Genomic DNA, 24,472 nt, shown 5'->3' with positions numbered 1-24,472 from the left:
CGAGGCAAACATGACGCTATTCTGCGCCACTGCAGGATTCATCTGATTCAGCAATCACAGATGCTACACGCATGTTTGACCGTGAATAGTGAACTAATAATAACACAGTGCAAACGTGGGAAAAGTGACAAAAACAACAATTACTGTATTACTTTACCTGACCCGGCAACACTGTCATCTCCGTGACCCGACAAGTGACAAAAATGTCGACTTAACTTACAAATGTCGCAACATTTGCGAAACAAACTAGTAAAACAATATAAGAATCGGGAGTTGGGAGAAAGAAGACAATGCATGGCACAATGGAGGTGCAATTCAGAGACACCGAACGAGCACGGCGCTGGAGAGAGCGTTGTAAAGCAGCAGCGCGCAGTGTCAACAGAGTTTTAATACATCGTACGCATAGGCGATAGCGTACGTAACAGATAGCGTTGGTAGTTCTGCACACTGCGCGAAGCCCTCTTTCTGTTATGGGCGTGCGCAGAACCATCAACGATATTCTTTACGCACGCAAGGGCGATAGCGTACGATGTACTAAAACTCTCTAATGTCGGTGCACAGAAACGACACTGTCACGAAACGACAGTGACGTATTCTACGTAACGCATGTGTTCCCGACACTGCCTTGTCCGCATTTTTTCCCCTTAATCCTGTACGATAGGAAACCCACAATCTTCCGTATTATGTACGCTTCACTTACTTCTTGAATTTGTCCTCGCGAGCAATCGTTCATCCAGGTATTGATGCTTCTCCTCACCATTTCCGAGTTCTCCACAAAGTCAACTTCATGCAGCTCTGCACCATGAGTCCGATGCACCCCCGACCAATAATCGAAAGAAGGACGGTAGCCGTTTCGCACAAACACCCCTGCAAAGTACGGTTCATGTGAAACTAAAATGCACATACTAAACGAATTACTTCAGTGTCTGACTCCAAATTTCTTGAACTATGGAAATCAAAATTATACCTATCACAGGATAAATCACGCGGTTTACCGTTAGCGATGTGCATTCCTGCGACGTCCCACTTGAGAAATCCGAACAGGTCTGCCATCTCTCGCTGGGTCTGAAATAGGTCCCTATCGATATGCATCATACGGATGAGTTGCTCTGCCGTGGTATCTCGGGCTCCCGCCAGTGCCATTGAGAGGGCGGAGGTAACGCCCAGAGGAGAAAAGAAGAGGTTTTCCTTCGGGTGCGCGTAGGCGTAGCGACTGTAGAGGTCAAGGGCTAAAGCATTTGACGACGCCACAGCCAGTGGAAATTTTTTTGGAGCTTTGTCTCCCATCATCTGTCACCTACACAGAATACCCCATGACAATGTTATATGATACTACGAAGTGTCTCTGCACAAGAGAGGAGGTGAATACAGGACAGGCTACGTTCACTTACACTATGCACTCTAAAAACAGGACCTCACCACCTAACACGCGCCCAACCATCATCCCGAGTGACACCGTTCTCTCCCACAATTCGTTGAGGACGGGAGGCGTACGCCTATTTGCGACGATTAGCATAACTGAATAGGTTTCACAAAAACGCCTACACCTCTTTTTCTCTCTTTTTCAACAAATCAGCGGAGAGAAGGATGTCATTCGGGACAATAGTTTGGTTAGCAGCGTATTATGCGGTGAAGTTTTGAGTAGACCATGTATTACACCAGGACATACAGCAGGACAGTCTAAGACTTCGTATCAGACTTGGTTATACTCATGCATTACTTTACCGCTATTTACATGATCCGAGAGGTCGTTTACCAATACCATGACGCACAACAAAATACAGCTATACTACAGGGTGTTTCACCTAAGGTGATAAAAAATTCTAACTGGCTACGTACTCGCCGGAAGATTGTTGGACTTTCGACAATTACCTTCTGGAAACTTTTGCCACCATTGAGGAAGACTTTGGACAATTTTTAAGCGCGGGAAATTAATTTTTTTTTCAATTAAACTTTGAAAATTGCCAAGCGAACCTCTCACTTTCTTTTTTACAGAAATATGAAGTCCTCCACGGATAACCACGCACCCAACCGAAACTATGCGCAGTATCGCAACAGAAATAGTCTAAAAAAAATAGTAAAAATTCGGTTTTAGCCCCGCCTGCTTGATTGTCGCAAAGAAAAGCACACGGTATTTGCGGGGAGAGGAGGAAGTGTTCCCGCTTCTTGTTTTACCTTTCTTTGCGCCGCGTTGACCTTGATGCTGGTGACAACCGACTTTTCACAAAGAAAACAAACAACCGCCTTATCACAAAGAAGCCAAGACAAATAAAAGGCGGGGACACTTTCTCGTCTAGACGCAGATTTCGCGCGCGCTTCTCTGCGAAAATCAAGCAGGCCGGGGCTAAAGCGTAATTTTTACTAATTTTTAAGACTATTTCTGTTGCGATAATGCGCATAGTTTTTGTTGGATCTGCGGTTATCCGTGGAGGACATCATATTTCTGTAAAAAAAAAAAAAAGTGAGGTTCGCTTGGCAATTTTCAAAATTCAATTGGAAAAATAAATTTACCACAATTAAAAATTGTCCAAAGCCTTCCTCAATGATGGCAAAAGTTTCCAGAAGGTAAATGCCGAAAGTTCGACAATCCTCCGGCGAGTACGTCGCCAGTTATAATTTTTTATCACCTTAGGTGAAACACCCTGTATATCCCAGATTACTACATTATGGTTTCAAAGGTTGCAAACTGCACGCCTGTGCAACCATGCAGTTCCCGCGGAGTGTTCGAATACGCGCGATGTGTGCATACATGCAACTTTGTCCCTGCAAACTATGCAAGAAATTGAAATGCTAGCCCTCGTCCGGCACGTTTGGCACTGATAAGCGATTCGAAAACCGTAACAGACGACGTTAGCCATCGTCATCATACGTTCTTAACTACACGAGTATATGAAAATGCACGTACGTTCTAGCTATTGCTAGAATTCAGTCCTTCACAACTGCGATGCTATTATGCTTATCTTAAACATGTTACACCATCATCCACCCATATGGTCACCATTCTGTGCCGTGTAGCGGACAGCCTTACGGTTGATAAGTCAACTAAGTTTGGCACACTCTTTCTGTACTGGGACGTTGAAGCTTTATTGCCCGGTGCATGACACAGAGGCCTAGACTGGAAGTTTTAGGGGAAACTCATCAAGCAAGGAAAGTCGTTGTTTGGGTGATTCGCTTTGATGGCCTTTTCTCTTCGTGTTCTTGACGCACAACGCAGAGAACCACGTGGCCCGAGCTCGGACTTGGTTTCCCCCCTTATCCGGATCGGGACCAATGAGGTCATTACACTCACAAAGGGAAGAATCTTGAAGGACACCCAAGGTAGATTTAGCCAGGTACCGAAAGGAAAAAAAAAAAGAGGAAAACCAAATCTGTCCCGGCAACACTGTCATCTCCGCGACGCGAGCGATTCTGGATGTTGGTAGTAGAGATATGATCATAAACAAAACATATTTACGACGTGCCCATGGTTTTTGTGTGTACTAATAGTTTCTTCATAACTTCAATAGAAAAAGGTTTTTGTGTGTACTAATAGTTTCTTCATAACTTCAATAGAAAAAAAGTATTGCCCCACTCGTACACATATAAGAAATCATCTACCACCCGAGTACGTTTCCGTATCCTGGTCCCCTGCGCATGTGTAACAGTAGGCTTGTCTATCCGTGCATCCCGTATCCGTGCCGTGTGTCCGTGCATTGTAATACGGAGTTCGTACACTTATTGGGCTAAACAGGAAGCGACGTTCACATCTCTGAGCTGTAGACCAAGATTAACACATGTGAACAGATTAATGCAATGCGTTCCCCGTTGCCGCCCCACGAAAAAAAAGCTTTCGTCAGGGCGAGACCGGCCATGATGGCGTGAGCTCTAGCAGTAATCAGCTGTGCACCAATGATGTCATGTTTTTTTGCAAGGAACCCATGATGGCCACTCACTGAAGAAATGCAAAGCGATCAGCCATGATGCTGCCCACGATCGAGAGAGCTACGGGAGCGCCGAAGACTAGAGGCGGAGGCAAATTCGACTGCCTAATTTTTTTTATTCACCGCGTGAGGTGTGGATTTGTTTCCAAGAAACGTTTGTTTTTGCTACACTTTTGTCTATCATCTGAGACATGTACGACATAGCGTATTCATTTGGTTTGTGTGCTTCATGGACACTACCTTTAATAATTTTAAGGCACCGGCTAATAACAACCAGAAACAATAAAACGACGTTTCGGGTCCCATGCGGGCCCCATCATCCCTATGCTATTATATACCCATTGTTATTAAGCGATTATTGTTGTTATTATACATTACTATGTCTATTTGTTATTAGCCGGTGCGATGAAATTATTAAAGATGACTACTCCCGGCCTTGTCTATATATTCATACACTATACCCAACAACACTGAGTAACAACCTAATAATAACGTGGTATTTCGGCCAATCCAGTGTTAAAACCTGCAGGTGTTGCCGAGATGTTTAGTCTGCGTGCCTGTTACAGAACAGAGACACCAACCCACAGACTGTATCTCTCGTTCACGTGACTATTGCTTTTCGAGAAGCCCTGATATCGGGATGAATAATCATTTTAGTGCACAATACATTTTACAAATTGTCAGTGAATTCATACAAGGCCTATGTCCTCCCGCCCGCGTCGGTCTCCTCTGAAGCGTGCTTTCACAGCACTGGCATAATGCAGGCAGAAGAAGCAAATTAACCAATATGTCTATCTCCGGCTCTCCTAAATTGTATTGTTGCTACAACGTAAATTGCAGAGGCTGAGTGAACAAACACGGCATTTAGGTCGAGCAACAGGCAGTCAGGTTTCCTCGAGTTTGAGGGAAGGCATAAGACAAAGCGCGAATTACGAGGACAAGTGTCTTTTTTTGAGTCTTTCTCAAACGCAAGGAAATGTTACATTATTCGAATTTACCCCCAGATTTAACATTCTGCTCTTATGATCAACAACATTCAAGCCTCATTAATGCCGAAGCAATGATTTGAAAGGTGGCTGTTGACTAAAAGCCAGTGAGTGCCGTTCCGAAAATTGAGTCCACACCTATCTTGCGTCAAGTGTGCTACCGTTTGGAGCCCATCTAACCTGCAATTACAGAGAGATGTGGGTTCAATTCAGGCCGCCGACACTCGCTGGCTTTTAGTCAACTGCCGTCTTTTAAATGCATTGTATGCTATGCTGCTATAATGTAGTGTGATGACAGTGACGCGTCACTCTCATTCACACCTCCTCACATTCACATCTCCGGAAGATAATGATAAACTAAAACTGCAAATGAAGAAGGCCCATTCTTGAGTATGCGAACAGCATGGCACTTACTTCAGCAATTATAATTGCTGAGGTGTGTTTGTTCCTTTGTGCCTAAAAAGAGCGCCTTCTCTATATCTCTTTGGTTTAAGCACAGGGGAATGCGCAAGCACGCAGAGTCAATGTGAGTGCAAAGATATTCTGCAGGCGACTCCAAACGCCGGGGTATTTCGCCATCCGAAACCACGAAGAGAAAAGTTACTACGAGCGCGTACAAAATAAACTCATTTAATGTCATGCACATTGGATTTGTCTTTCATGACCGAATGGTGTGCAAAATACAGAAGAATGCATTCTGCAAACGCAGATTTGGTCGAGATTACCAAAAGACCATCAGTATATATTTTTTTTTTTTAGCTTGCTCTTCGCAGGGGATGGGGTATATCTTTAGTGAGAAACCTCTATCTGCTGACTCATTCTTCAACAATGTAATACGTGGACGTGTGATCGTGTTCACGGTTCAGGGACCGACAGCAGGGCACAACAGACGCAGAGTCCTCGACGAGGCATGAATGGACAGTTGGGGGACTGATGTGCAAATGACAAAGAACCAAGCTACGTGACATATGCGATTATGCCAAATGCGTATCGACTGATGGTAAATAGAGGCGTCCTCGGAGTTGCATCGGAGGTATCGTATAGTACATAGCTGTATTCCTTGATTTGATTGTTGTGCATACATTTGACGGATATGTACCGACATGCACACTCGCTACTATTTTCTCTACTAAGTCACCACTTACTTGGAGGCGTCCTGTTTCGACGTATAAAGGTAATGCCGTACACACAAGTCAGGACAATTTTTACAGTTTCGTTGGAAGCGATTGATCACGGAACCTCGTATTTCACCGGCGCCACGCTCATCGTCCTAACCTTCTTTCTCTTCTGATCTTAAAATCGAATAATGGTAATGTTACACGTAAAACATAAAATCGAAGAATAGCGTGTGGCAATCCGGAAAGCTTAAAATCGAATGTTTTCGGGATCGCCACACGCTATTCTTTCACAGTACCGGATGTAAGCATATGGCATCTTGTTGTAAACTGACTCATTCCACCTTGAGATGGCGTGACGCGGGAAAGACCCGAGGACAATCGCACTGTAAGTCGGCCACCTTCTAAGAAATGAGGTTTATTTGAAATAAGGCAAGGCATATTTGATAAAATAAAGTGGAGACCAGCTTTCACACACTGTTCCTGATTTTCCCCGATACAGAGCGCGCTTCTATTATCTCCCTGATCCTCCTATCGTAGTGGCGTCCTAAAACACGTGTAGTATGTAAATGTTTAGAGGTGTTTCACACCTCTAAACATGGCTTCTAAAACGAGTGCCCGCTGAGGTCAGAGAACTATTGATCAAAGAGTTGCCGTGTTCACGGAATCTGTCACTGAGCCATATCGTCCAGTCTGCCAAACACTGACAGAGCCGTAACCGAAGTGCATCTAGTACACGTCTTTATGCCACTCTGAAAATTGCTATGACAAGAATACGTTTTTGCATCAATAAATTTCCGTGCTACTGCTTGAGGTTCGTCCGTTTATACCGTTACTTGAACACAAAATGTTGTGCAACACACCTTGTGTTTGCGTCCAACCTCGCGGAAAACACTTGCTAGACACCGTTGGTGGAAGAATGACGGCAGCGACGTGATGTAGTGTAGCTGATACACTTGGATATTCTTTTTCCTCTGTCGGCTCCATGTGCATTACTTGAAAATCCTTCAAATCATTACACGACACTCGTGGATAACACACCCGACACAGACACACACATGTACGCATACAGTGATACACACACGCGAGCGTGTATCGTCAACATTTCGTCAAAACATAAGTTGCGTGATCTTCGCTGGGGTGTTGAAAACAATATTTAGCCGGATGACGGTCATTATAGGGGTTCTTTGAACTGAGTTAAGGCAATAGTGTGCGCAAGTTGGTTACATCACGAATGGGAAAAACAGCGCGGAAAACTGGACAGACAAGTGTCTTCTCTGTCTGTCCAGTTTTTCGCGCTCTATTTTCCCATTCGTGCTTCGAACGGCCGCATAATTTGCGCCACCCCCAGTTTATTTATTTGTCCTGGATTGAACCTTAAGCACGTGTACATTAACGTACTCTCAGCATCGGGAGCGACACCGTGACGTTTTATGGGCCATTATATTTCCAGTCAACCCTCACTATATGAACGGCCGAAATTTCTGCTTTCGTTAGTGAGCCGGGATTTTGAATAAATGGGAAGCATGATGGAAAGCGTTATAATGAATGAGAGGTATATGACGCTTGGCACAGCTCTGGAAATATACCAACCATCTTGCTCACACTAAACACTAATACCTTAACCTTTGACTCATTTTTCTACATTTATCTCCCCCTCTCTCTCGTCAATCATGTCTTCAACGTAACGCATTGTAGCCTAGCTGTAGTTCTAGGCAGATCAGCCAGTGACACTTTACAGCAGCACTGTACTATCCCTGCTACTATCCACGCTATCCACGTTTTCTGTGTGTAAGTTTCACCTCGTTATGATTGGCCTCGACGTCACCCACGTCAGAGTAGGCTCACTCTATCCCCGGCCGATCGTTTTTGATTTGCTCCTCCGGGTAAGTCCGTTTCAAAGTTCAGAGCAGAACTCCTTTACCGCTGAGTCACCCTTCCTGGTACACAGTCGGCTTGCCAACGGTCATCGCGGATGCGTGGTGCTTTGTTGACCTCTAACATAGCTTCCCGTTCACTTCATAGTTGACGGGCGCAGGTAAGAAATCTTGGTGTATTCGTGGTTCGTTCCCCAAATATGTTCACTGTTACAAAGCCGACGATGCATACAAGGGAAATACGAGGGAGAAATACAAGAGATTACAAATATAATTAGACGTAGAATCTCCAGGATGTGTCTTCTGCATAAGATCTATTACCCTCCGTTTCTTCATGACTGCCTGGTTCTTCATCCCGAGTACACTTACCATCGAATCGATCATCCCAGGAAGGTAAAACACGTCGCCTGCCACACCCATCACCGCCAGAGTTCATGTAAACCTTCAGCAATCCTATACTTGAATGCCCTGCCACAACGTACGGTGAAGGTTACTGATCCGGTGTCATTCCATAGAGAGTCATGTATGCACTGTTGAGAGGAAATGGGTACGGCAATGCTTTTAATGACAAAGCAGCAGGGGCGGATTAAAGGGGGCGGGGGGCGACCGCCCATACGGTCGTGTTCCCTATGTAAAAACCCTATCTCCTGGACGATGCTGCGCCGCAAAGCACCTCCATGACAGACCCTTAAATCCGCTCCTGTAAAGCAGGGACTGGAACGTTCGCGCTCAACACGAAGATGATGACGATGCCAAAGGGAGCGGTGATGTTCCTTCTTCCTCATTACAGTACTTTTTGTTTTATCTTCGAAGAAAGGTAACTGAAGTAGATTTACACGTAAGGTGTGTCAGCCTATTTCTGTAGCCACAAGCTGCACGTGCTGCGTTACTCTTATTGTACCTTTACATATTTTGCCTTGCTCCCGGTATGCATATTTCCTGTTCTCCACTATTGTCATCCTATTACACATGTTTCCTTTATGGCCCACCCCTCATGTTATGCCTTCGGGCCCTTGAGGCTTACATAAATAAATAAACACGAGAGAAGTGAAGAAATCCTTCGAAGTGTCGTTCATAAAACGAGAGAATTCATAAATCGACGTTAGTCTGCATATCCAAAGTGAAAAAGTATATGAGTCACGAACGGCAAAAATAGCGAAAATGTCAAAGAAATGTGAACAGATTCAGAATTGAAAAATTATTTATACAAATACTGGAACTGCAATGGACTGCCATGTGTTGCACCCTCCCTGACTTTTTGACACTATGGACACTCAAGAGAGTTCGTAACGTTTACGAATCCTTTTGCCCCGAAAAAGATGGAGTTCCTGCCGAAACGCGTTCCTTGTATTTGTGCGAATTGTTTTTCAATCAGTAAATGATACAGTAATATGAGTCCATACACTTGAAGTTGTTTCGTTATTCGTTACAAATCATTCAAAAGTGATACATGACGAAGTGCTACATCACAGTGTGCTTTCCGAAGGACTTGTGTAAATGTATGCGTCGAGAATGCTGATACTGGATGTGCGAGCTACGCGCACAAGTTATTGCAACCTACCAACCCCATAAAACGTGAATTCCTTGTTTTCTTTGTGTGTGTGTGTGTGTGTGTCTTTTTTTTAATGCAAACGACCCACCGTATTCATTCCTATGGTCAGCAAAAACGTCAAAACAAAAGTGCGCAAACAAAATGTGAATAAAAAAATAATGGGCGAGGCAGTCGTGCCTTATCTTGTTCAGGGTGGAATGCTGCAAAAAGGATGTCAACAATTGTGTGTACCGCTAATGATGGGTTAATGCTCTCTGCCATACTACCGCCTCTGGCTGAATTTCATTTTTGTTTACACTTTCATTTACATCATTTACATTGCAACGGTAACAACACATTGTGTCACGCAGATATTACGTTATTACGTAACACAGCATACAAGTACGTCATACATTGACATAATGTCACGTGGACACCGTCTGAAACAAACAAAGTCGACTGATCAGGCGGTGCGAACCATGAGAAGTGCGAGACACGCCTACCGGAATGCGTGCTTCACCGCAATAATAGTCTACATGTAAGAAAGAGACCTTTTAGAGCTCACAAAACATGTTCGCTTTTTATCTGCACAAGCGAAGCGAGGAAAAAAGAAAAAGATGAAAAAAAAACGTGAGAGGGAGAGAGCGGGGGGGGGGGGGGGGAGGCAGGCAATAGCTATTGATGCAGGATGTAGCTGTTAACCATGTTCCTCATGTCATCCCAAGCTGCACATTGTGCCGAAAGTTCAGGTGCTCGGTGATAGGAGGTAGGCACGTTTGTTATTAGTGAAGCCCTTCATTTCGCAGAGCTTTTAATATATTTTTATAGGTCTTCGCTCGCATTATGCTTTAGTGCATTATGCTATTTGGCTTTTGACTAGTTCGAACTAGCCTAACTCCTCATTTACTGACGTCAGGAATGAAAAGAGCAAAAGCAGTCTTGCTGAAACATGTTTTTGCGTGCAGGGTATATCTGTTGTCTATGTTGAGCACTACAGCAGAAATTTGTATTTAATGGCTCATTTTCCTACATAAAAAAAAAAGAAAACAAGAAGAAGAGGAAAAACAGAACTTCGTCACATACACCGTTGAATGGTGTATGTGACATTCGTCACATATACCGTTATCACGACTGATTTGAGTGATTTGAGGATACAGAGAGAGAGAGACCCACGGCCTTTGTGACCAGTACACCTGTGTCACTGTAAAGTTCCACAAAAAGACGTTAGAAAATAGAGAGACATGGGAGAAAACTATATCATGCCGGAATGATCGTCGCTTGGAAGCGTCTTATGTGGAGAAGTTCCGTTTTTAGAGTGCAGTGTTATTTCTGTTAGATACACCTAAAACACAAAAGTACGCACAACGTCTAAGCCCAACCTCGAACAAAAGACCTAACATGGGCGTAGAAACCAGCAAAGGCGAAGGAATTGTTTTGGTCACTCGTAAAGGTGACAGGAGCACTACTCGCGTACTTTTTTGTTGTTGTTGTTCTGTGGCAGTATGGGTGGCGTACCTGTAAAGTGTGCTTCTCTCAATACTGTCGAATGTACTGGGAAAAGCATACTGTACAGAACTGGCATGCACGCACTCATAAAAAAGATAGAAGTCATGCAAAGTAACGCAACTCATCAATGTTGTCGGTAAAACACATCGTTGAACAGATATCTCTTTCTCGTCATCCAATGCATAGTGCCCGGCATTTTCTTTTCGACAGAGGTGTTCATATTTTTGCGACATTGGAAAGAAGGTGTAACGGTAAAAAATGCTGAATGCAGACGAACACAAAGTTTTTCACCTCAACGAGCGTTGCTTCTTATTCTGAACGCGCAGCAGCAGCCCAAGTCCGTTCCTTGAGTTGTCATATCATACTCACAGTGACACAAAGCAGAAGACGGCAAGTTAGCTGGTGTTGTGTGAGAAGGGCAACATTTTCTTAAATTTGAGGAGACGCGGAAGGTCGGAGGTGGAACGCAGTCACACATCACTGGCGAAAGTTTACGCTGCATGTAAGCAATGTCGTACTTTATCTGGAATATTTGGGTACAATCGCAAGCCCCCGTTTAATCATCTCAGCCATGCAGGACGTTGCAATGCGCGGTCCTCTAACTGCTGTACGACACAAGCAATTTTCCAAATTTTGAGTACTCTAATTGCGACATTGCTTCTATTGGTGGTCCCGTCCCATAAATTGCGAGCTCAACCAACTCAGGGAAAAGAGGTGCTGCGCGTTTTATATTCTAATAATTTCTGGGTGTTTCAGGCTTAAGTGTCCGTGTCGTCCCTAATTGTGGTCAGCCAATTCGCGTTGTTTACGTAGAAAAATTGCCCTCGAACGGGCGGCTTTTACCCGAGGTTTTCGGTAATTGCAAAGAACAAACAACAACAGCTTTATTACAAGATGATGATTGGGGACTTCCATCGCCAAGGGCGATACTCTACCCCATTGCTGGTGTTGATGTGGGGAATGAAATAATGAGCCCCTTCACAATAAGGATCGAAGTCCTATGGTATCCAGAAAGGTGAAGAGAGTTTTGAGGGCAGATCGTTGGTGGGCTGGATGTGGCCAGGGACCAAGGAATTTTGTGTGAGAGAGGGGGCGACAGTCTATAGTTAGTAACTAGCATAGATTGAGAAGTTACCGGTCAAAAAGAACTTGTTAGAAGTTAAGTTACCGTGTGCAAAATGTAACTAAGTTAATAACGAAGTTCTTCAGCCTGAAATGTAACTCGCAGTTACCAAGTTACTTAAAAAAAGAACGAGTTACTTCCAAGTTACTTCGGACACAAAATAGCATTACGCAGGTGCAGCGCGCGTGAGCAGTTGAGTTAGACCTTGAGTTGCCTGCGGAGGAGTGCAACACACCTGGGAGAAGTTTTTCGCAGTAGCTTCCAGAAGGCGACCCTCTTTACTGAGGACCTTCTGACCTAACCGGCGGCACAGTCTCATGCCCGCACCGCCTAGTGCGTGCCTAGGGGGGGGGGGGGCAGACCCCCCTCCCCCAATCTGTGAAACCCAAACTGACCCAACCTCGCTAAAGTGAGGTGAGCCGCTTCTGGAAACTACTGCAAAAAACAATCCCAACACGCCTAGATCGTTTACGTTTATGTCAAACAATATACATCTCCCTATTTGTAAACAAATGACGTCATAGTGTTCGACAGCGCCACAAATTTGGTACAATTGAACTACGCTCGAGGCTAGAGGTGAACAAGGTCGCGCCCGAAAGCCACGGTCGTGAGGTGATTACGATATGGTCCCTTAAAGGGACGCGACCCTCGGTCCTGCTTTTGTTTCAATGGGAGGCAGCGAACAAGTGCCCGTTCGTGGAACCCAGCCCTCTCCTTCCGATTTGTTTCGGTTTCAGTCTGTCTACCAATGTCATGATGACGTTTCTCTGGTAGAGGTCTATTCGAACGCTTTGCATCTTACTCCCTGTGGGCCAGACTTGTTCCCGTTACTCGAAAAAAGTAATTGATTACCGTTACCCTTACTTCTACACAAAAAGTAATTGATTACCGTTACCAATTACTCGACTCCAAATGTAATTGAGTAACGTGTAAAAAAGTAACGCGTTACTGCGGTCGTTACTCTGCATTCACACAAATTATACCTGTCTTTGTGTGCCCCAGAAAAAAAGGAAAAAAAAGAAAAGAAAGAAAGAAAGGTTCAATAGCGGAACAGCTGAAATAACACGAAAAACAAAAACGCTTAGGACAGGTAGATCTGTACGTCTACTGTATTTATCGCCCGGGAAGACGTTGACCCGATTGTGGAAGAACATTGCCTGGAACCTCCCCATGACTCACTAAACCTCTAAACCTTCAGGTACCACCATACTGGTGTAGGAAAAGATTAGGGAGAGAGACCCTGAAATTCCAGAACGTTAGTACAATGACCTGTACTTGCTATAGTAGAACGATCCAACAAAGGCTGACGGCACGAGGTGCTTGACTTGGGGCAGAACATCTGAAAATAAGTTAATCTCTGCCGGAAAAGTAATCCATTACTGAGTAATCGATTACTCCAAAAAGTAATTGATTACTCGAAAAATTACTCAAAAAGTAATTGATTACAAGTAAGGCAATTACTAGTAACGCGTTACGCACAAGTCTGCTGTGAGCGCACAATGGTTCAGCTTCATTTCAATGGCAGCGGTTCTTACTTCCTGAATGAAATACTGTCATTGATTGAATATCACGTTTTATGGCAAAAAATGACATGAAGGGACCGGAGAGAAAGCAAGAAAATATGTGGACGTGAGTGAAAAGCGAGCCAAAAGTAACTTGGAACATAAGTTACTTTGGCAAAGTTACCTGGAAAAGGGACGAGTTCCTCTGAAAGTTACCACGGCGCAAAAGTACCGAGTTAAGTTACCACAAAAAGGAACTTAGTTACAGTAACGAGCTACTTGTAACGAGTTACCTCGAACTCTGGTAACTAGATCATTCTTTCAGGTCGTGTTCCGCTTCGGTTCTACACCAAGCAGGATTTTTTTTTTTTTTATGAGCTCGAGCTTGAGGCAAAATGACAGATAATATTGTTTTCCGCTTCGCGTACAGTTCCAATTCGAATCCTTGGTAAATAAAATAATTTAGACTGTGTCTTTGGGTTCGGTCCCCAATAGGCAAATCCGAATTCGAATTGCGTTGCTGGCTTTTCCCTTTTGTCAACTCCATTACCCTCTCACCAATTTTCTTCATACATCGTTCCAATAATACTCAGCTCTAGCGGAGTTCATGGCGTTGGCCATCGTAACGAGACGTCGTAGAACGGCTCTGCTCGCATATACTCTCGTATCAACTTCAAGACTACTAGCACGGGCAAAGGCTATGCCGTAAATAAACTCAGCTCGGACGGAAGCAAACTTCCCAGTTGGTACAGATAAATATCGCTTGCCGGCCGCAAAAAACAACACAGTTTAATTGTTTTGACAGATCTGGCGCTGCTTTTTCGCAGCTGATCACGAAACCATCTATTTGAGGAAACTAGGTTGGTATCACGCTGGTCAAACGCAATTAGACTGGTGCAAGTTGGAGGTTCACGAAGCTCGGTTTCTCGGTTGCGATCGCAATTGGGCCACAGCTGATGTCTTACTCGCCTTATGGATTAAAACCTTTATCTTCTGTTCTGGAAACACCCCGGTGTGCACGCAGTTCTAAGGCGCTTCTTTCGTGCTCCATGTGTATAGGATCAGCGCAGGGCGACAACCGACCGCACTCGACCGTGTGACATAGTGAGTAATCTTTATATTCCGCCGCCATTTTGTGACAAATTGAAGCTTGCATGCGCATCTCTCTCATTATATTCCAGGCGTCTGGCGGCAACTTGTTAAACGGGAACGCGACAACGTGGTGAATGTGTTGAGGAATGCAAGACATGGAAATTGGAAAGCTGAAAAATATCTAACGACTACCGTACCTCCATCCTCGAGCTTCTCTCCCCCCCCCCCCCCCCGGAATTTGGATGCCAGACGACCAACTTACGTGGCTCATTGGACGTGGTACGCCCCTTCTTGATTCTTGGTTCACCTGGTTTTGAAATCATAGTGGTCGTCTTAACCATCTATGCAACGAGTCGCCAAAACAGCGTTACAATTAAAACATAAGTTCATCTCCAGGAGCCTGTTGCGCGACTTGTCAAGACGTCAATTGCATCTGTGGACTGTGTGTAAAGCACACGGTCATCACGGTCATTGGTCTCATGTACTTCGAAATCACTGGACTAAAGTAGTACGTTGTCAGATGAACTGAGCAAGAACACACACACACACAAGAAAAAAAAGGAAACGAAAGGAAACAAAAATAAACAATCACAATTCAAATTCGTTAGCAAGTTCAAGTTCAAGTCCAACTATGAAGGCATTAGTTGTATCTGTTTTCATTGTGCTGGTTCCGATATGCGTGATAGCATTGGACCCGTCCTGCAACTCGCGGAGTTACGAATACCATGATATACACCGGCCTTATCTAAAGGGAAAGAAAGTTGACATCAAGAAGTTCCAAAAGTGTGGTACGCCTTCACCGCGCCATCTATCATCGGTTTTGAGAGTCAAGAAGCCAGGAAAAGCGCCCGTCAAACCATTTCCATTTTCCTGCTCCTGTGCATCAAATTGCATTAATTATGGTGACTGTTGCTGGAGTAAGGTCTTTCCAGAGACAGGAAGCTACACTACTAAGCTTCGGACGTCTTGCGTAAAGCTTTCCCTCGTGAACCGGTCGACCACTGCACACTTTGTTATGGTAACCGGCTGTCGGAAAACTTGGCCCGATGACGATGTGAGAACTTTTTGCGAGAAAGCGCAACATTACGCCGATATGTTCTACTCCAATCCTGCATCGAGTTCTAGGGGCATTGTTTACTACAACGGTTTCTGCGCTATGTGCAACCACGACATAGACGATGACACTGTATTCTGGAAGGGCTACAGAAACGACGAAAAAAACTTGACCCAATTTTCAGCCCCGCAAGATATTCACGAAAATCTGGACTATTCTGGACCGCGTGAATGCGCCAACATAGCCTCATACAAGTACGTTGACACATGCAGGAATTTAGAGCAAAAGGACTGGGTACGACGGTGTGGCTTCTACCTTGCACTGGTCGAGAGCAAAGTCGGCAACACATTGATGATTTATAAAAACGTCTACTGCGCTCTGTGCAACGGCGGAGACCCTTCGAATTTGGCTTGTTTGCGACGTTCGTTGGGAGAACCTCAATCGGGAAGGCTTTATTTTGAGTGGCAACCTAACTTAGTCACGATACTGCACCCGGTCACCCGCACTGAGGACTGCGCGTTCTTTCAGTCGGGGAAGTGTTACATCAAGTCACTAGGCACCTCCAAAATGACCTCGGTTCCGAGAGATATTAACGTCACGGCTGCAGCTCCTGCTCGTGAGCCCGGACTACACTCTCCTCAGAAGTATCTTACCATTACATGTATCAGTATTTCACTTCTGTGTTTCTTTCTAAAAGTCGGTGTCTACGTACGTTACGATCGTTCACGCACATTCTCATCAAAATGTGCTCTATGCCTGTCATGTACGCTGTTTCTGAGCAATCTTCTTTTCCTGGTGTCGCAGTCATTAGCTTTGGATTACATCGCTTGTATGATATGTGGAATACTCTTGCATTATGGCTTCTTATCGACTTTCTTCTGGACTACTGTAATATCGGTCGACATCTGGAATAACATTGTTCATTTGCGTTGTGCGAGACACAAGAGGTCGCTCCTCAAGTTCTGTGTTATGTCCTGGTTTCCCCCAGTGTGCATTGTGACAATTTCGATTGTCGTTGACATAACCGCACCGCTTTCGAAGTTCGCCCCGCAATATGGAGTACATTGTTGGTTTTCTAGCTTAGAGGCACACGGACTCTTCTTTTTGGCCCCCATGTTAACCCTTCTCTTCGTTAATGCGTCTCTGTACGTTCATATAGTACTTACTGTTCGCGGTACTGTGAAAGCAGCGTCTGTCTTTGAATTTCGGTATGCAGCTGATCTGTCTCACATGAAGCTCTACGTAGGGCTTGCCTGCATCATGGGAATCACATGGATTTTCGGCTTCTTCTTAACGATCGCAAAGTCTCTTGTTACCGATATCATCGTGATAATGCTCATTGGACTACAGGGGGTTTATTTGTTTGTTGGCTTTAAAGATTATCGTTTCCTATTGCCCTCATTTTCTAGCCGCAGTGTGCCTGGGACACCCACAACAACAGCCGAAAGGACTCTTAACACCTCCACATATTCAACAAAACACCACATCAAGAAAAATTCCATTGTGATTTCCTTGCAGACACTGCAGTAGAAAGCAGGCTGTTGGCATTCATGAAGTTCGTCAATAAAAGTGTGCCTACCATAAAGTCTGTTCCTTGAGCTAGTGTGATATATATACAGGGTGTTTGCCCTAACGTGTCCAGAAATTTTATTTAAAGTGAGCGATAAAAGAGAAACGAGCGCTACTTTTCAGCTACTTGACTAAGAAACAGGTGCTACTAGTGAAGCAGTACCCGTTTCTTACTCAAGTAGCAGAAAAGTGCCACTTGCTTTTCTTTTATCGCTCGCTCTAAATATAATTGCTGGACACGTTAGAGCAAACACCCTATATATATATATATATATATATATACGTACGCACGCGCACACACACACATATACATACATTGGATGACGATGAGTTGGGGGATTCACCGTCGATGAGGGTATGATGATGGGGGGAGCTGTTACAGAGATTCGTCACCCGACCGGTGGAGCACAAGTACACACCAAGAAATATTCACGTGTTCGGTAGTCCAAAGGTCAAAGCGTAAATAAGGAAACAGCGGCCTACTCCATTACACTGGACCTTCGTATCTGTGACAGAATTGTTAAGGATAGAAACTAGAAGACTCGCCTGGGAAGAGGGAAACACCGTTGTTTTTGTGTGTTTTTTTACGGCTTTATATATTTGGGGGGAGGGGGGGGGGGAGGGGGGAGGGGGGCTACCGTACAGTGAGGACTGGCGTCCTACATTGTCCAGCAAGGTTTGCAGCCCTCTTAAGGCAGTATGTCGGTGAGCTCAATTTCACTATGGGCCAAGCTGTTAAAACTGAATCAAACGAAATCCTACATGAAAAGAAAATTTTAAGTTCTTGAAAAACTGTCATCTTCTAACGCGGTCTGAAAGAAGACGACGATTATTAGCTACAACAGTCCAAACCGATGACAGGCCCAATCTACTGGAATGGGTGAGCGAATAACAATTTTATCTGACCAGGCGCAATTGCGCCAAGTCGTGAAGGTTGCTTAGCACTTCAGTCTTGTATACCTTTCATGAGCCTTTGTTTCTTTTTATACCACTTATTTTTGCCACGCCGTAAGGATGTTTACAAAGGGATATGTTCATTGCAAGCTTCCCAAGTTCACCGACCCGTTCGTGGATCTTGTTTATTTCTCAATCTGCATGGGAGCGTGGCCATTTCAGTTCTCAGAAAAGACAGGCAAAGTGGAGCCGTGTCGATTGTCGGCGGCGGTGCACGTCTTCACAAGGCAGTATAGCAAGTTCTTCTGTGCCTACCTCTGATCATTACAACGTGACTGTTTTTGCCACGTCCACTGGATCATAAGGTGTCTACAAGCCTACACCTTGTACAGTGCCGGACAACGCGCTCCGGCGCATTCCTTTCCCAGAGTGACGTGCCATCAGCGAATGGTACCGAACGGACTTGCAAACACGTAACCAGATAACTTAGGTACATGTCTGTAAGTCAGTACAGTCTCATTCGCCGCCAGCGTGTCACTATGAGGAAGGAATGCGCCGAAGCGTGTTCCGCAAGCTTTTGTACAGCACTGTACATACTCCTATGCTGTGTCTCCGTGTCCCCTTTGTACAATGCGTCGTTCAATGACTGGCTGGTCAGAGTTCCAGCATCCTCTTCCAGGCACGTTGAACACTGTGCGTGCTAGTGCTTGTATTCCATGTTAAACAGAAAAAAATACTGTGGAGACCAGTGTTTCTAATAAATATTCTTGTCTTGCGACGCAAAATTTGAAATTATCACCATAATCAAGGAAAGTGTCGCATCCTGCCACTTGGGAGACGCATACAGCGCGCTTTCATGGCCTCTTAGCGAAATGTAAGCAGGACAGAACCTTCAACTGCAAAGCAGACTAGGCTTGAGTATCGTGTGTACCCGAGATGTACAACACACCAGAGGGATGTTTAAAAAAATAGTAGAAAAGCAGGCACTCACACGCAGGCAGCATATGGGATAGCAGTACACGTTTGTCTGCACATGGAAACAAGAGCGTGAGTTTAGCCCTGGTTCATTCTTTTCTGTAGAAGAAACTGAATTTGGTAAGTAATTCAAAGGCTTTGTCATTTATTGGCAATACTAGGACGGGAATTGAATATTGTTGCTGCATATGTTTCGTCTTTCTTTCAAATTTTGTGTCAAATGCGCAGAGCCAGAGTCGATACTAGTACAGAGATCGGATGAACAGGGTAAGTACTTCTTCCATATCATACCATGCTCTCTTGCAGTACGCGCACGACGGACCAAGTGTCATGTTCGATTTTTTTTCTGCTTTGCAGAAGCACGGTAAGCATTGCAAGTATTTTTGATAATATATTTCGTTTACACCTTTGCGCAACCTATGGGTGGACGTGTGTACATAGTTCACGGTTGATCACTACTTTTTGCAAAAGATGCTGGTAGGGTCAAAGTGCTCAAACCATACTTTTTCCCCTTGATGACCCTTAATTCCAATAAATTTGTCCACTCTTACGGGAAGACGTTCCATCCCAGCAATGTAGGGGACGCTGTCACGTCCCGGTGTATTCGCTGTTGCTCCCTGCACTAGAAAAGCTACAAGAAGTACGCGTTGCTATTCCGGGTTAGGGGAACCCCTACATTTCGTGCTGACGGCATTACGTTGAATTGCTTCCGTCAGTGGGAGCTGCCATGACCCAATTGATGGCCGGATTGCTTTGATTCCACAGTGAAATGATTCATTTCAATCTCGTCACCCGTCACGCCATGTCACAAGCTGGCGTCCCCCTCTGCCTGGTCGCAGTGTAGAAGCTCTGCGGAAAAGGAGACATGCAACGAATTCTGATCAAGTATCAGCAGACGTATAATGATCTATGCGTGATTATTATACAGGGTGTTTCATTTAACTCGAAGCCCACCTTAAAAAAAACGGCTCATTGCATCACAACGAAACCAACTGCAATGTATTACTAGTAGCCTAAAGTGTTTCAGAGTATTTTTGTACCGCAATTAATTAATGAATTAGTGGAAATTAATTTTATAACTTTCTACTTACGAGGACTACAACGAAGGTGTCAATTGTGAAGTTGTAGGCGCTGCCATGAGAAAACGAATCCAGTGTCTTGCAACACTCTAGCTCTAACAACTCGTTTTTTTCCCGAGTCTGCAGAAATGGGCACGAACTTCCGACACTTGGACGGAGCATCCTTCCGTCGCGTCAAAAGAGCGCTCCATCGCAGAGCCCTCTCATGTCCACTTGTCGAACACTGAGATATGCGTTCCATTCGACCTACACACTTATCTATCACCCTTGCATGGTGCCGTATCTGCTAGACTATCTGGAGGCACGCTGACCATGACAACGCGGCGCTTTGTCTTTTTATTATTTGTTTGATTTCCTCCTCTTTATTCATTCTTTCGCCGTGAAGCAACTCAACCCAAGCAGCACAATGTACTGGAAGTCGAGTGCATTAGGGGTGGACGGTGTGTGTCTTATCAATGTTCTCTGGTGTCATGAATCTGTTAAAGGCCTTTCATCTACCCGTCCACCCCTATTGCACTCGACTTTCAGTGCATTTTGCTGCTTGGGAAAGTATGCGACAGGGAAGGTTATCCTTCCACGGAAGCACCTTGAACCTGTAGCATGTGTTTACAAAAAATTAAAAAAAGCAAGCAAACCAGAAAACACAAGGAAGAGCTGTCGCAGGTGGCATTTGTTTAGCCGCTCTTTTAAAGTTTACACATTTACTCATTTACAGCCACACTCTGCAAAATGGTTTGTGGCACAAGCAATGCTTTATTCCAGCGAAGAGCCACCGGGTATGATGCTTCCCCTAAGTGCTGCATAGGGAAAACAGAAAAGAGCAAGATAAACATAATTGCCTCTTTTTGGTGTCACTTATTTTAATGATAACTTATTTTAAGATAGAACAACGTGAGTCTGCATTTCGCACATGTATTGCAACATAAGAGAAACAATATTATGGATATTCAGAGCAGGTGCTCGAGGAGGTCGCCGTGCGTCATCACACAAAACCGGCATCTCCTGATTGTGTTCTCGATCCGCAACATGTCCTCGCGGCATTTCACGGCAAACTTGAGTGATCTTCGCCTTGAGGGCATCAGGTGCTGTCGTGTCCTCGACGTACACGTGGTCCTTCACATATCCCCATAAGAAGAAATCCAGAGGCGTAAGGTCCGGGGACCTGGCAGGCTATGGCACTGGTCCGAACCTTCCCACCCACTGGTTAGGAAATGCGTGGTCGAGATAGGCGCGAGCTGGGCTGGAGCTGTGTGCGGGAGCGCCATCGTGCTGAAACCACAGCTGGCCATATCGCGCGAGTGGGAGGTTGGCGTAGAACTCTTCCACAGGAACCTGAAGAACCTCGTTTAGGTATCTGTCCGCGGTCAATGTCGCATCAAGGAAGACTGGTCCAATGAGGGTCCCGTCGCAAATGCCGCACCAGACGTTGAGGGACCATTTGTATTGATGATGGGACTTGCGAAGCCAATGGGGAATGGTGGTACTTCAATAATGAGCGTTGTGCAGGTTCACCTGCGCGTCCCGAGAGAAGTTTGCCTCGTCCGTCCAGATGACGTTACTCAAAAATTGCGGGTTCTGATCGACAGTGCGCAAAAGCCGGTTGGCATAGTGCAACCGGTTTTCGAAGTCTCCTTGCTGCAACTGTTGATGCAGTTGAACGTGGTAAGGATGGAGGCAGGCCTCTTTTGCTACCCTCCACACCGTCGACAACGGAACGCCACTCTGACTGCTGGCCTCGCGGATGCTGGCTAGAGGGTGTGCCTCAAAGAACGCCAGGATGTTGGTTCGAACGTCGTCTGAAGCTGTCGATGACCTACGACGCTTTCGGGAAAACTTGCCAAATTCTTTTAGCGTCTCGTGCTGACGAACAATCGTCGCAGGGCTTGGTCTCCTGCCGGGATGCCACATCTGAAAAATCACTGCCTTTTTCTTATTGCTCTGTGCAGCACCTAGGGCAAGCACCATGTCAGCTCTTTCTTCGTTGGAATAGGGCATTATTTGACCCGCAGAGCACCCAACAAGGAGTGCGTGTACGGAGACGAAAGTTGAAAGGTAACATTCCTTGTCCCATACTTTCAGTTGCATCACGGCGAAAGAAGAAAAAACAGGAGGGAATCAAACAAACAATAAAAAGACAAAGCGCCACGTTGTCATCGTCACTGCGTCCTCTGATCGTCTAGCATTAGCAGAGACGGCACCATGCAAGGATGATAGATAAGAGTGTAGTAGGTGGAATGGATCGCATATCTCTTTTTTCGTCAAGTGGACGTGGGAGGGCGCTGCGATCGAGCGCTCTTTTGGCGTGACGGAAACATGCTCCATCCAAGTTTCGGAAGTCCGGGCACATTTCTGCAGACCCGGGAAAAAACGAGTCGTTAGAGCTAGAGTGTTGCAAGACACTGGATTCGTTTTCTCATGGCAGCGCCCACAATTGACATCTTCGTTGTAATCCTCGTAACTAGAAAGTTACAAAATTAATTTCCACTAATTATTGAATTAATTGCGGTACAGAAATACTCTGAAACACTTTAGGCTACTAATAATACTATGCAGTTGGTTTTGTTGTAATGCAATGAGCCGTTATTTTTTTTTTTTAAAGTGGGGTTCGAGATAAATGAAACACCTTGTACATGATTATTTCAACGCTATCAACACTGATTTTGGCTACTGCTGCGATGTCACGGTCCCTTCCTTACCTAGATAAACTGTTGCGCACGATTGATGTTCACATCGATCACATCAGAAGCTGACATGTCCATATGGTTTCACTAGCTGCTCCGGCTCAATGCTCGAAAATACCGTTGCTCCAAACGTAGGCACTTCCCTTTCTCATTGTCTGAACACAATACAATGCTACGCAAAATTTTAGGGTGTTTCGCTTTCTCCTTCTCAATGAATTAATAATACAGCAATGTAGGGGAGACCGGGGAGAGTTGTCACAGTTTTTACTTCTGATTTTGCTGTGACGAAAGTACGTTCGTCAGGCTGATGAAACCAACGTTGGATATTTGTGTGATCTTTTGGCTACCCACAACGCACATATTAAACTAAAGTTGGCTTCAAAACCAGTCTATAACAACTATTTGCACGGAGGTCGCCAAGAGTGACAATACGCCCCAGTAGCGGGACAGGTTGTCACGCGGGCTGGGGCAGGTTGTCTCAGCTGCATTTTCTCGTAATCTCTATTGTGGAGGTGTACAGAATGAAATACCCATTGGAAGTGCATATGGAAAACAAACTAAACGAGCAGAAAATAACCTATTATCTTAAGCCTTACATTTGCACAATGTACAAGTCTGTCCTAGCTGTACGACTTCATGGGTGCACTGCAAGAGTGAAAAAGTGCTAGAGTGAAAAACTGCAGAAGTCCCGACCAAGTATGCGTATGTGCGAAATTGCATTTTACAGTACTGTTACGCGATTCAGTTTGGAAAGAGAAAGCCAATGTGCATGGAAATTAATTTTGATTAGTTAATGACCTAACTCGTCGTAAATTTCCTTCGCGCGGTTCGGCCCGTTTGCATAAAAGTTGAGTTCGAACTTAAGACTCAATATCAACAGCTTCGGCAGCGCTTCCCGCACGAGCAGCGGGCGCGTGCTCAATGCACTACCAAGGCTGTTGAGAGTGAGTATGAGGTTCCTAGTCAACTTTTATGCAAACGGGCCAATATTGGCAGAGTATTCCTGCGTTTGGTAGAAGGCATCGGCATTAGAACGTCTTGGTACACGTTTAGAGCTTTGTGATTTGCACAGGTTGTGCACAGATTGTGATGGCTGGAGTAAATAATGTGCTCAACGTGGGAACAGGAATCGCTACTTCGATCATCCTAGCTCTGTTAAAATTCTGCATCTAGTCCTGCATATAAAGAAACCTTGTTATCCGGCACCTCATATCACCTGGCGGACCTCGAACGAAAAGCCAGCTTAGCCAACTAGGGTCCCCAGCACTGCAGGTCGCCGTATTTTGTTGCGGACATCGTCGCGAAAAAGATCCTCATGCCATCGGAGCAGCAAAGACAACGAAGGCAAACTTCTACGAGCTCCTGAGACAAGACCTTGTTCTTCTTCCAGTCTTCCGGGTCACTAACACTAAAGACCTTTGGAATTCACTCCTGAGTCTGACACTCAGTCCTTGCCACCCCTTTGATGCCTCATTTAGTCGCTTCCGTCTTGCTCACTTTGCTTCGGCCTTTTTCATTTTTAATTGCAATACAGCATTGTCTCCACACGGTGTGGATATAAGGAATCT

The 24,472-nt window shown here is 45.0% G+C and overlaps 2 protein-coding genes across 3 annotated transcripts in view; one reads left to right on the top strand and one right to left on the bottom strand.

Annotated features, from left to right (window-relative positions):
* The window catches only part of LOC135398612 (leukocyte elastase inhibitor-like), a 208,054-nt gene that overhangs the window by 7,330 nt on the left and 176,252 nt on the right, over nucleotides 1-24,472 (bottom strand). Inside the window, exons 1-3 of one of the 2 annotated variants that reach the window (XM_064629999.1) lie at nucleotides 6,052-6,199; nucleotides 996-1,297; nucleotides 701-867 (exon numbers count right to left, since the gene is read on the bottom strand). In XM_064629999.1, coding sequence (XP_064486069.1) covers nucleotides 701-867; nucleotides 996-1,290 — 462 coding nt within the window. In that variant the 5' untranslated portion in view covers nucleotides 1,291-1,297; nucleotides 6,052-6,199. Of the gene's footprint in view, nucleotides 1-700; nucleotides 868-995; nucleotides 1,298-6,051; nucleotides 6,200-24,472 lie in introns of those variants that run through there. The other variant, XM_064630003.1, reaches the window with a different exon arrangement.
* Nucleotides 14,900-17,236, top strand: LOC135389202 (uncharacterized). Its single transcript, XM_064619289.1, has one exon. It carries the CDS (start codon nucleotides 15,284-15,286, stop codon nucleotides 17,234-17,236), a length of 1,953 nt encoding a protein of 650 aa, XP_064475359.1. The 5' UTR covers nucleotides 14,900-15,283.

The sequence above is a fragment of the Ornithodoros turicata genome, chromosome 1 (assembly GCF_037126465.1).
Source record: "Ornithodoros turicata isolate Travis chromosome 1, ASM3712646v1, whole genome shotgun sequence".
Classification (NCBI taxonomy): Eukaryota; Metazoa; Arthropoda; class Arachnida; order Ixodida; family Argasidae; genus Ornithodoros; species Ornithodoros turicata.
Note: the sequence above shows the minus strand (reverse complement) of the source record. Positions and strands in the feature narration are given on the sequence as shown.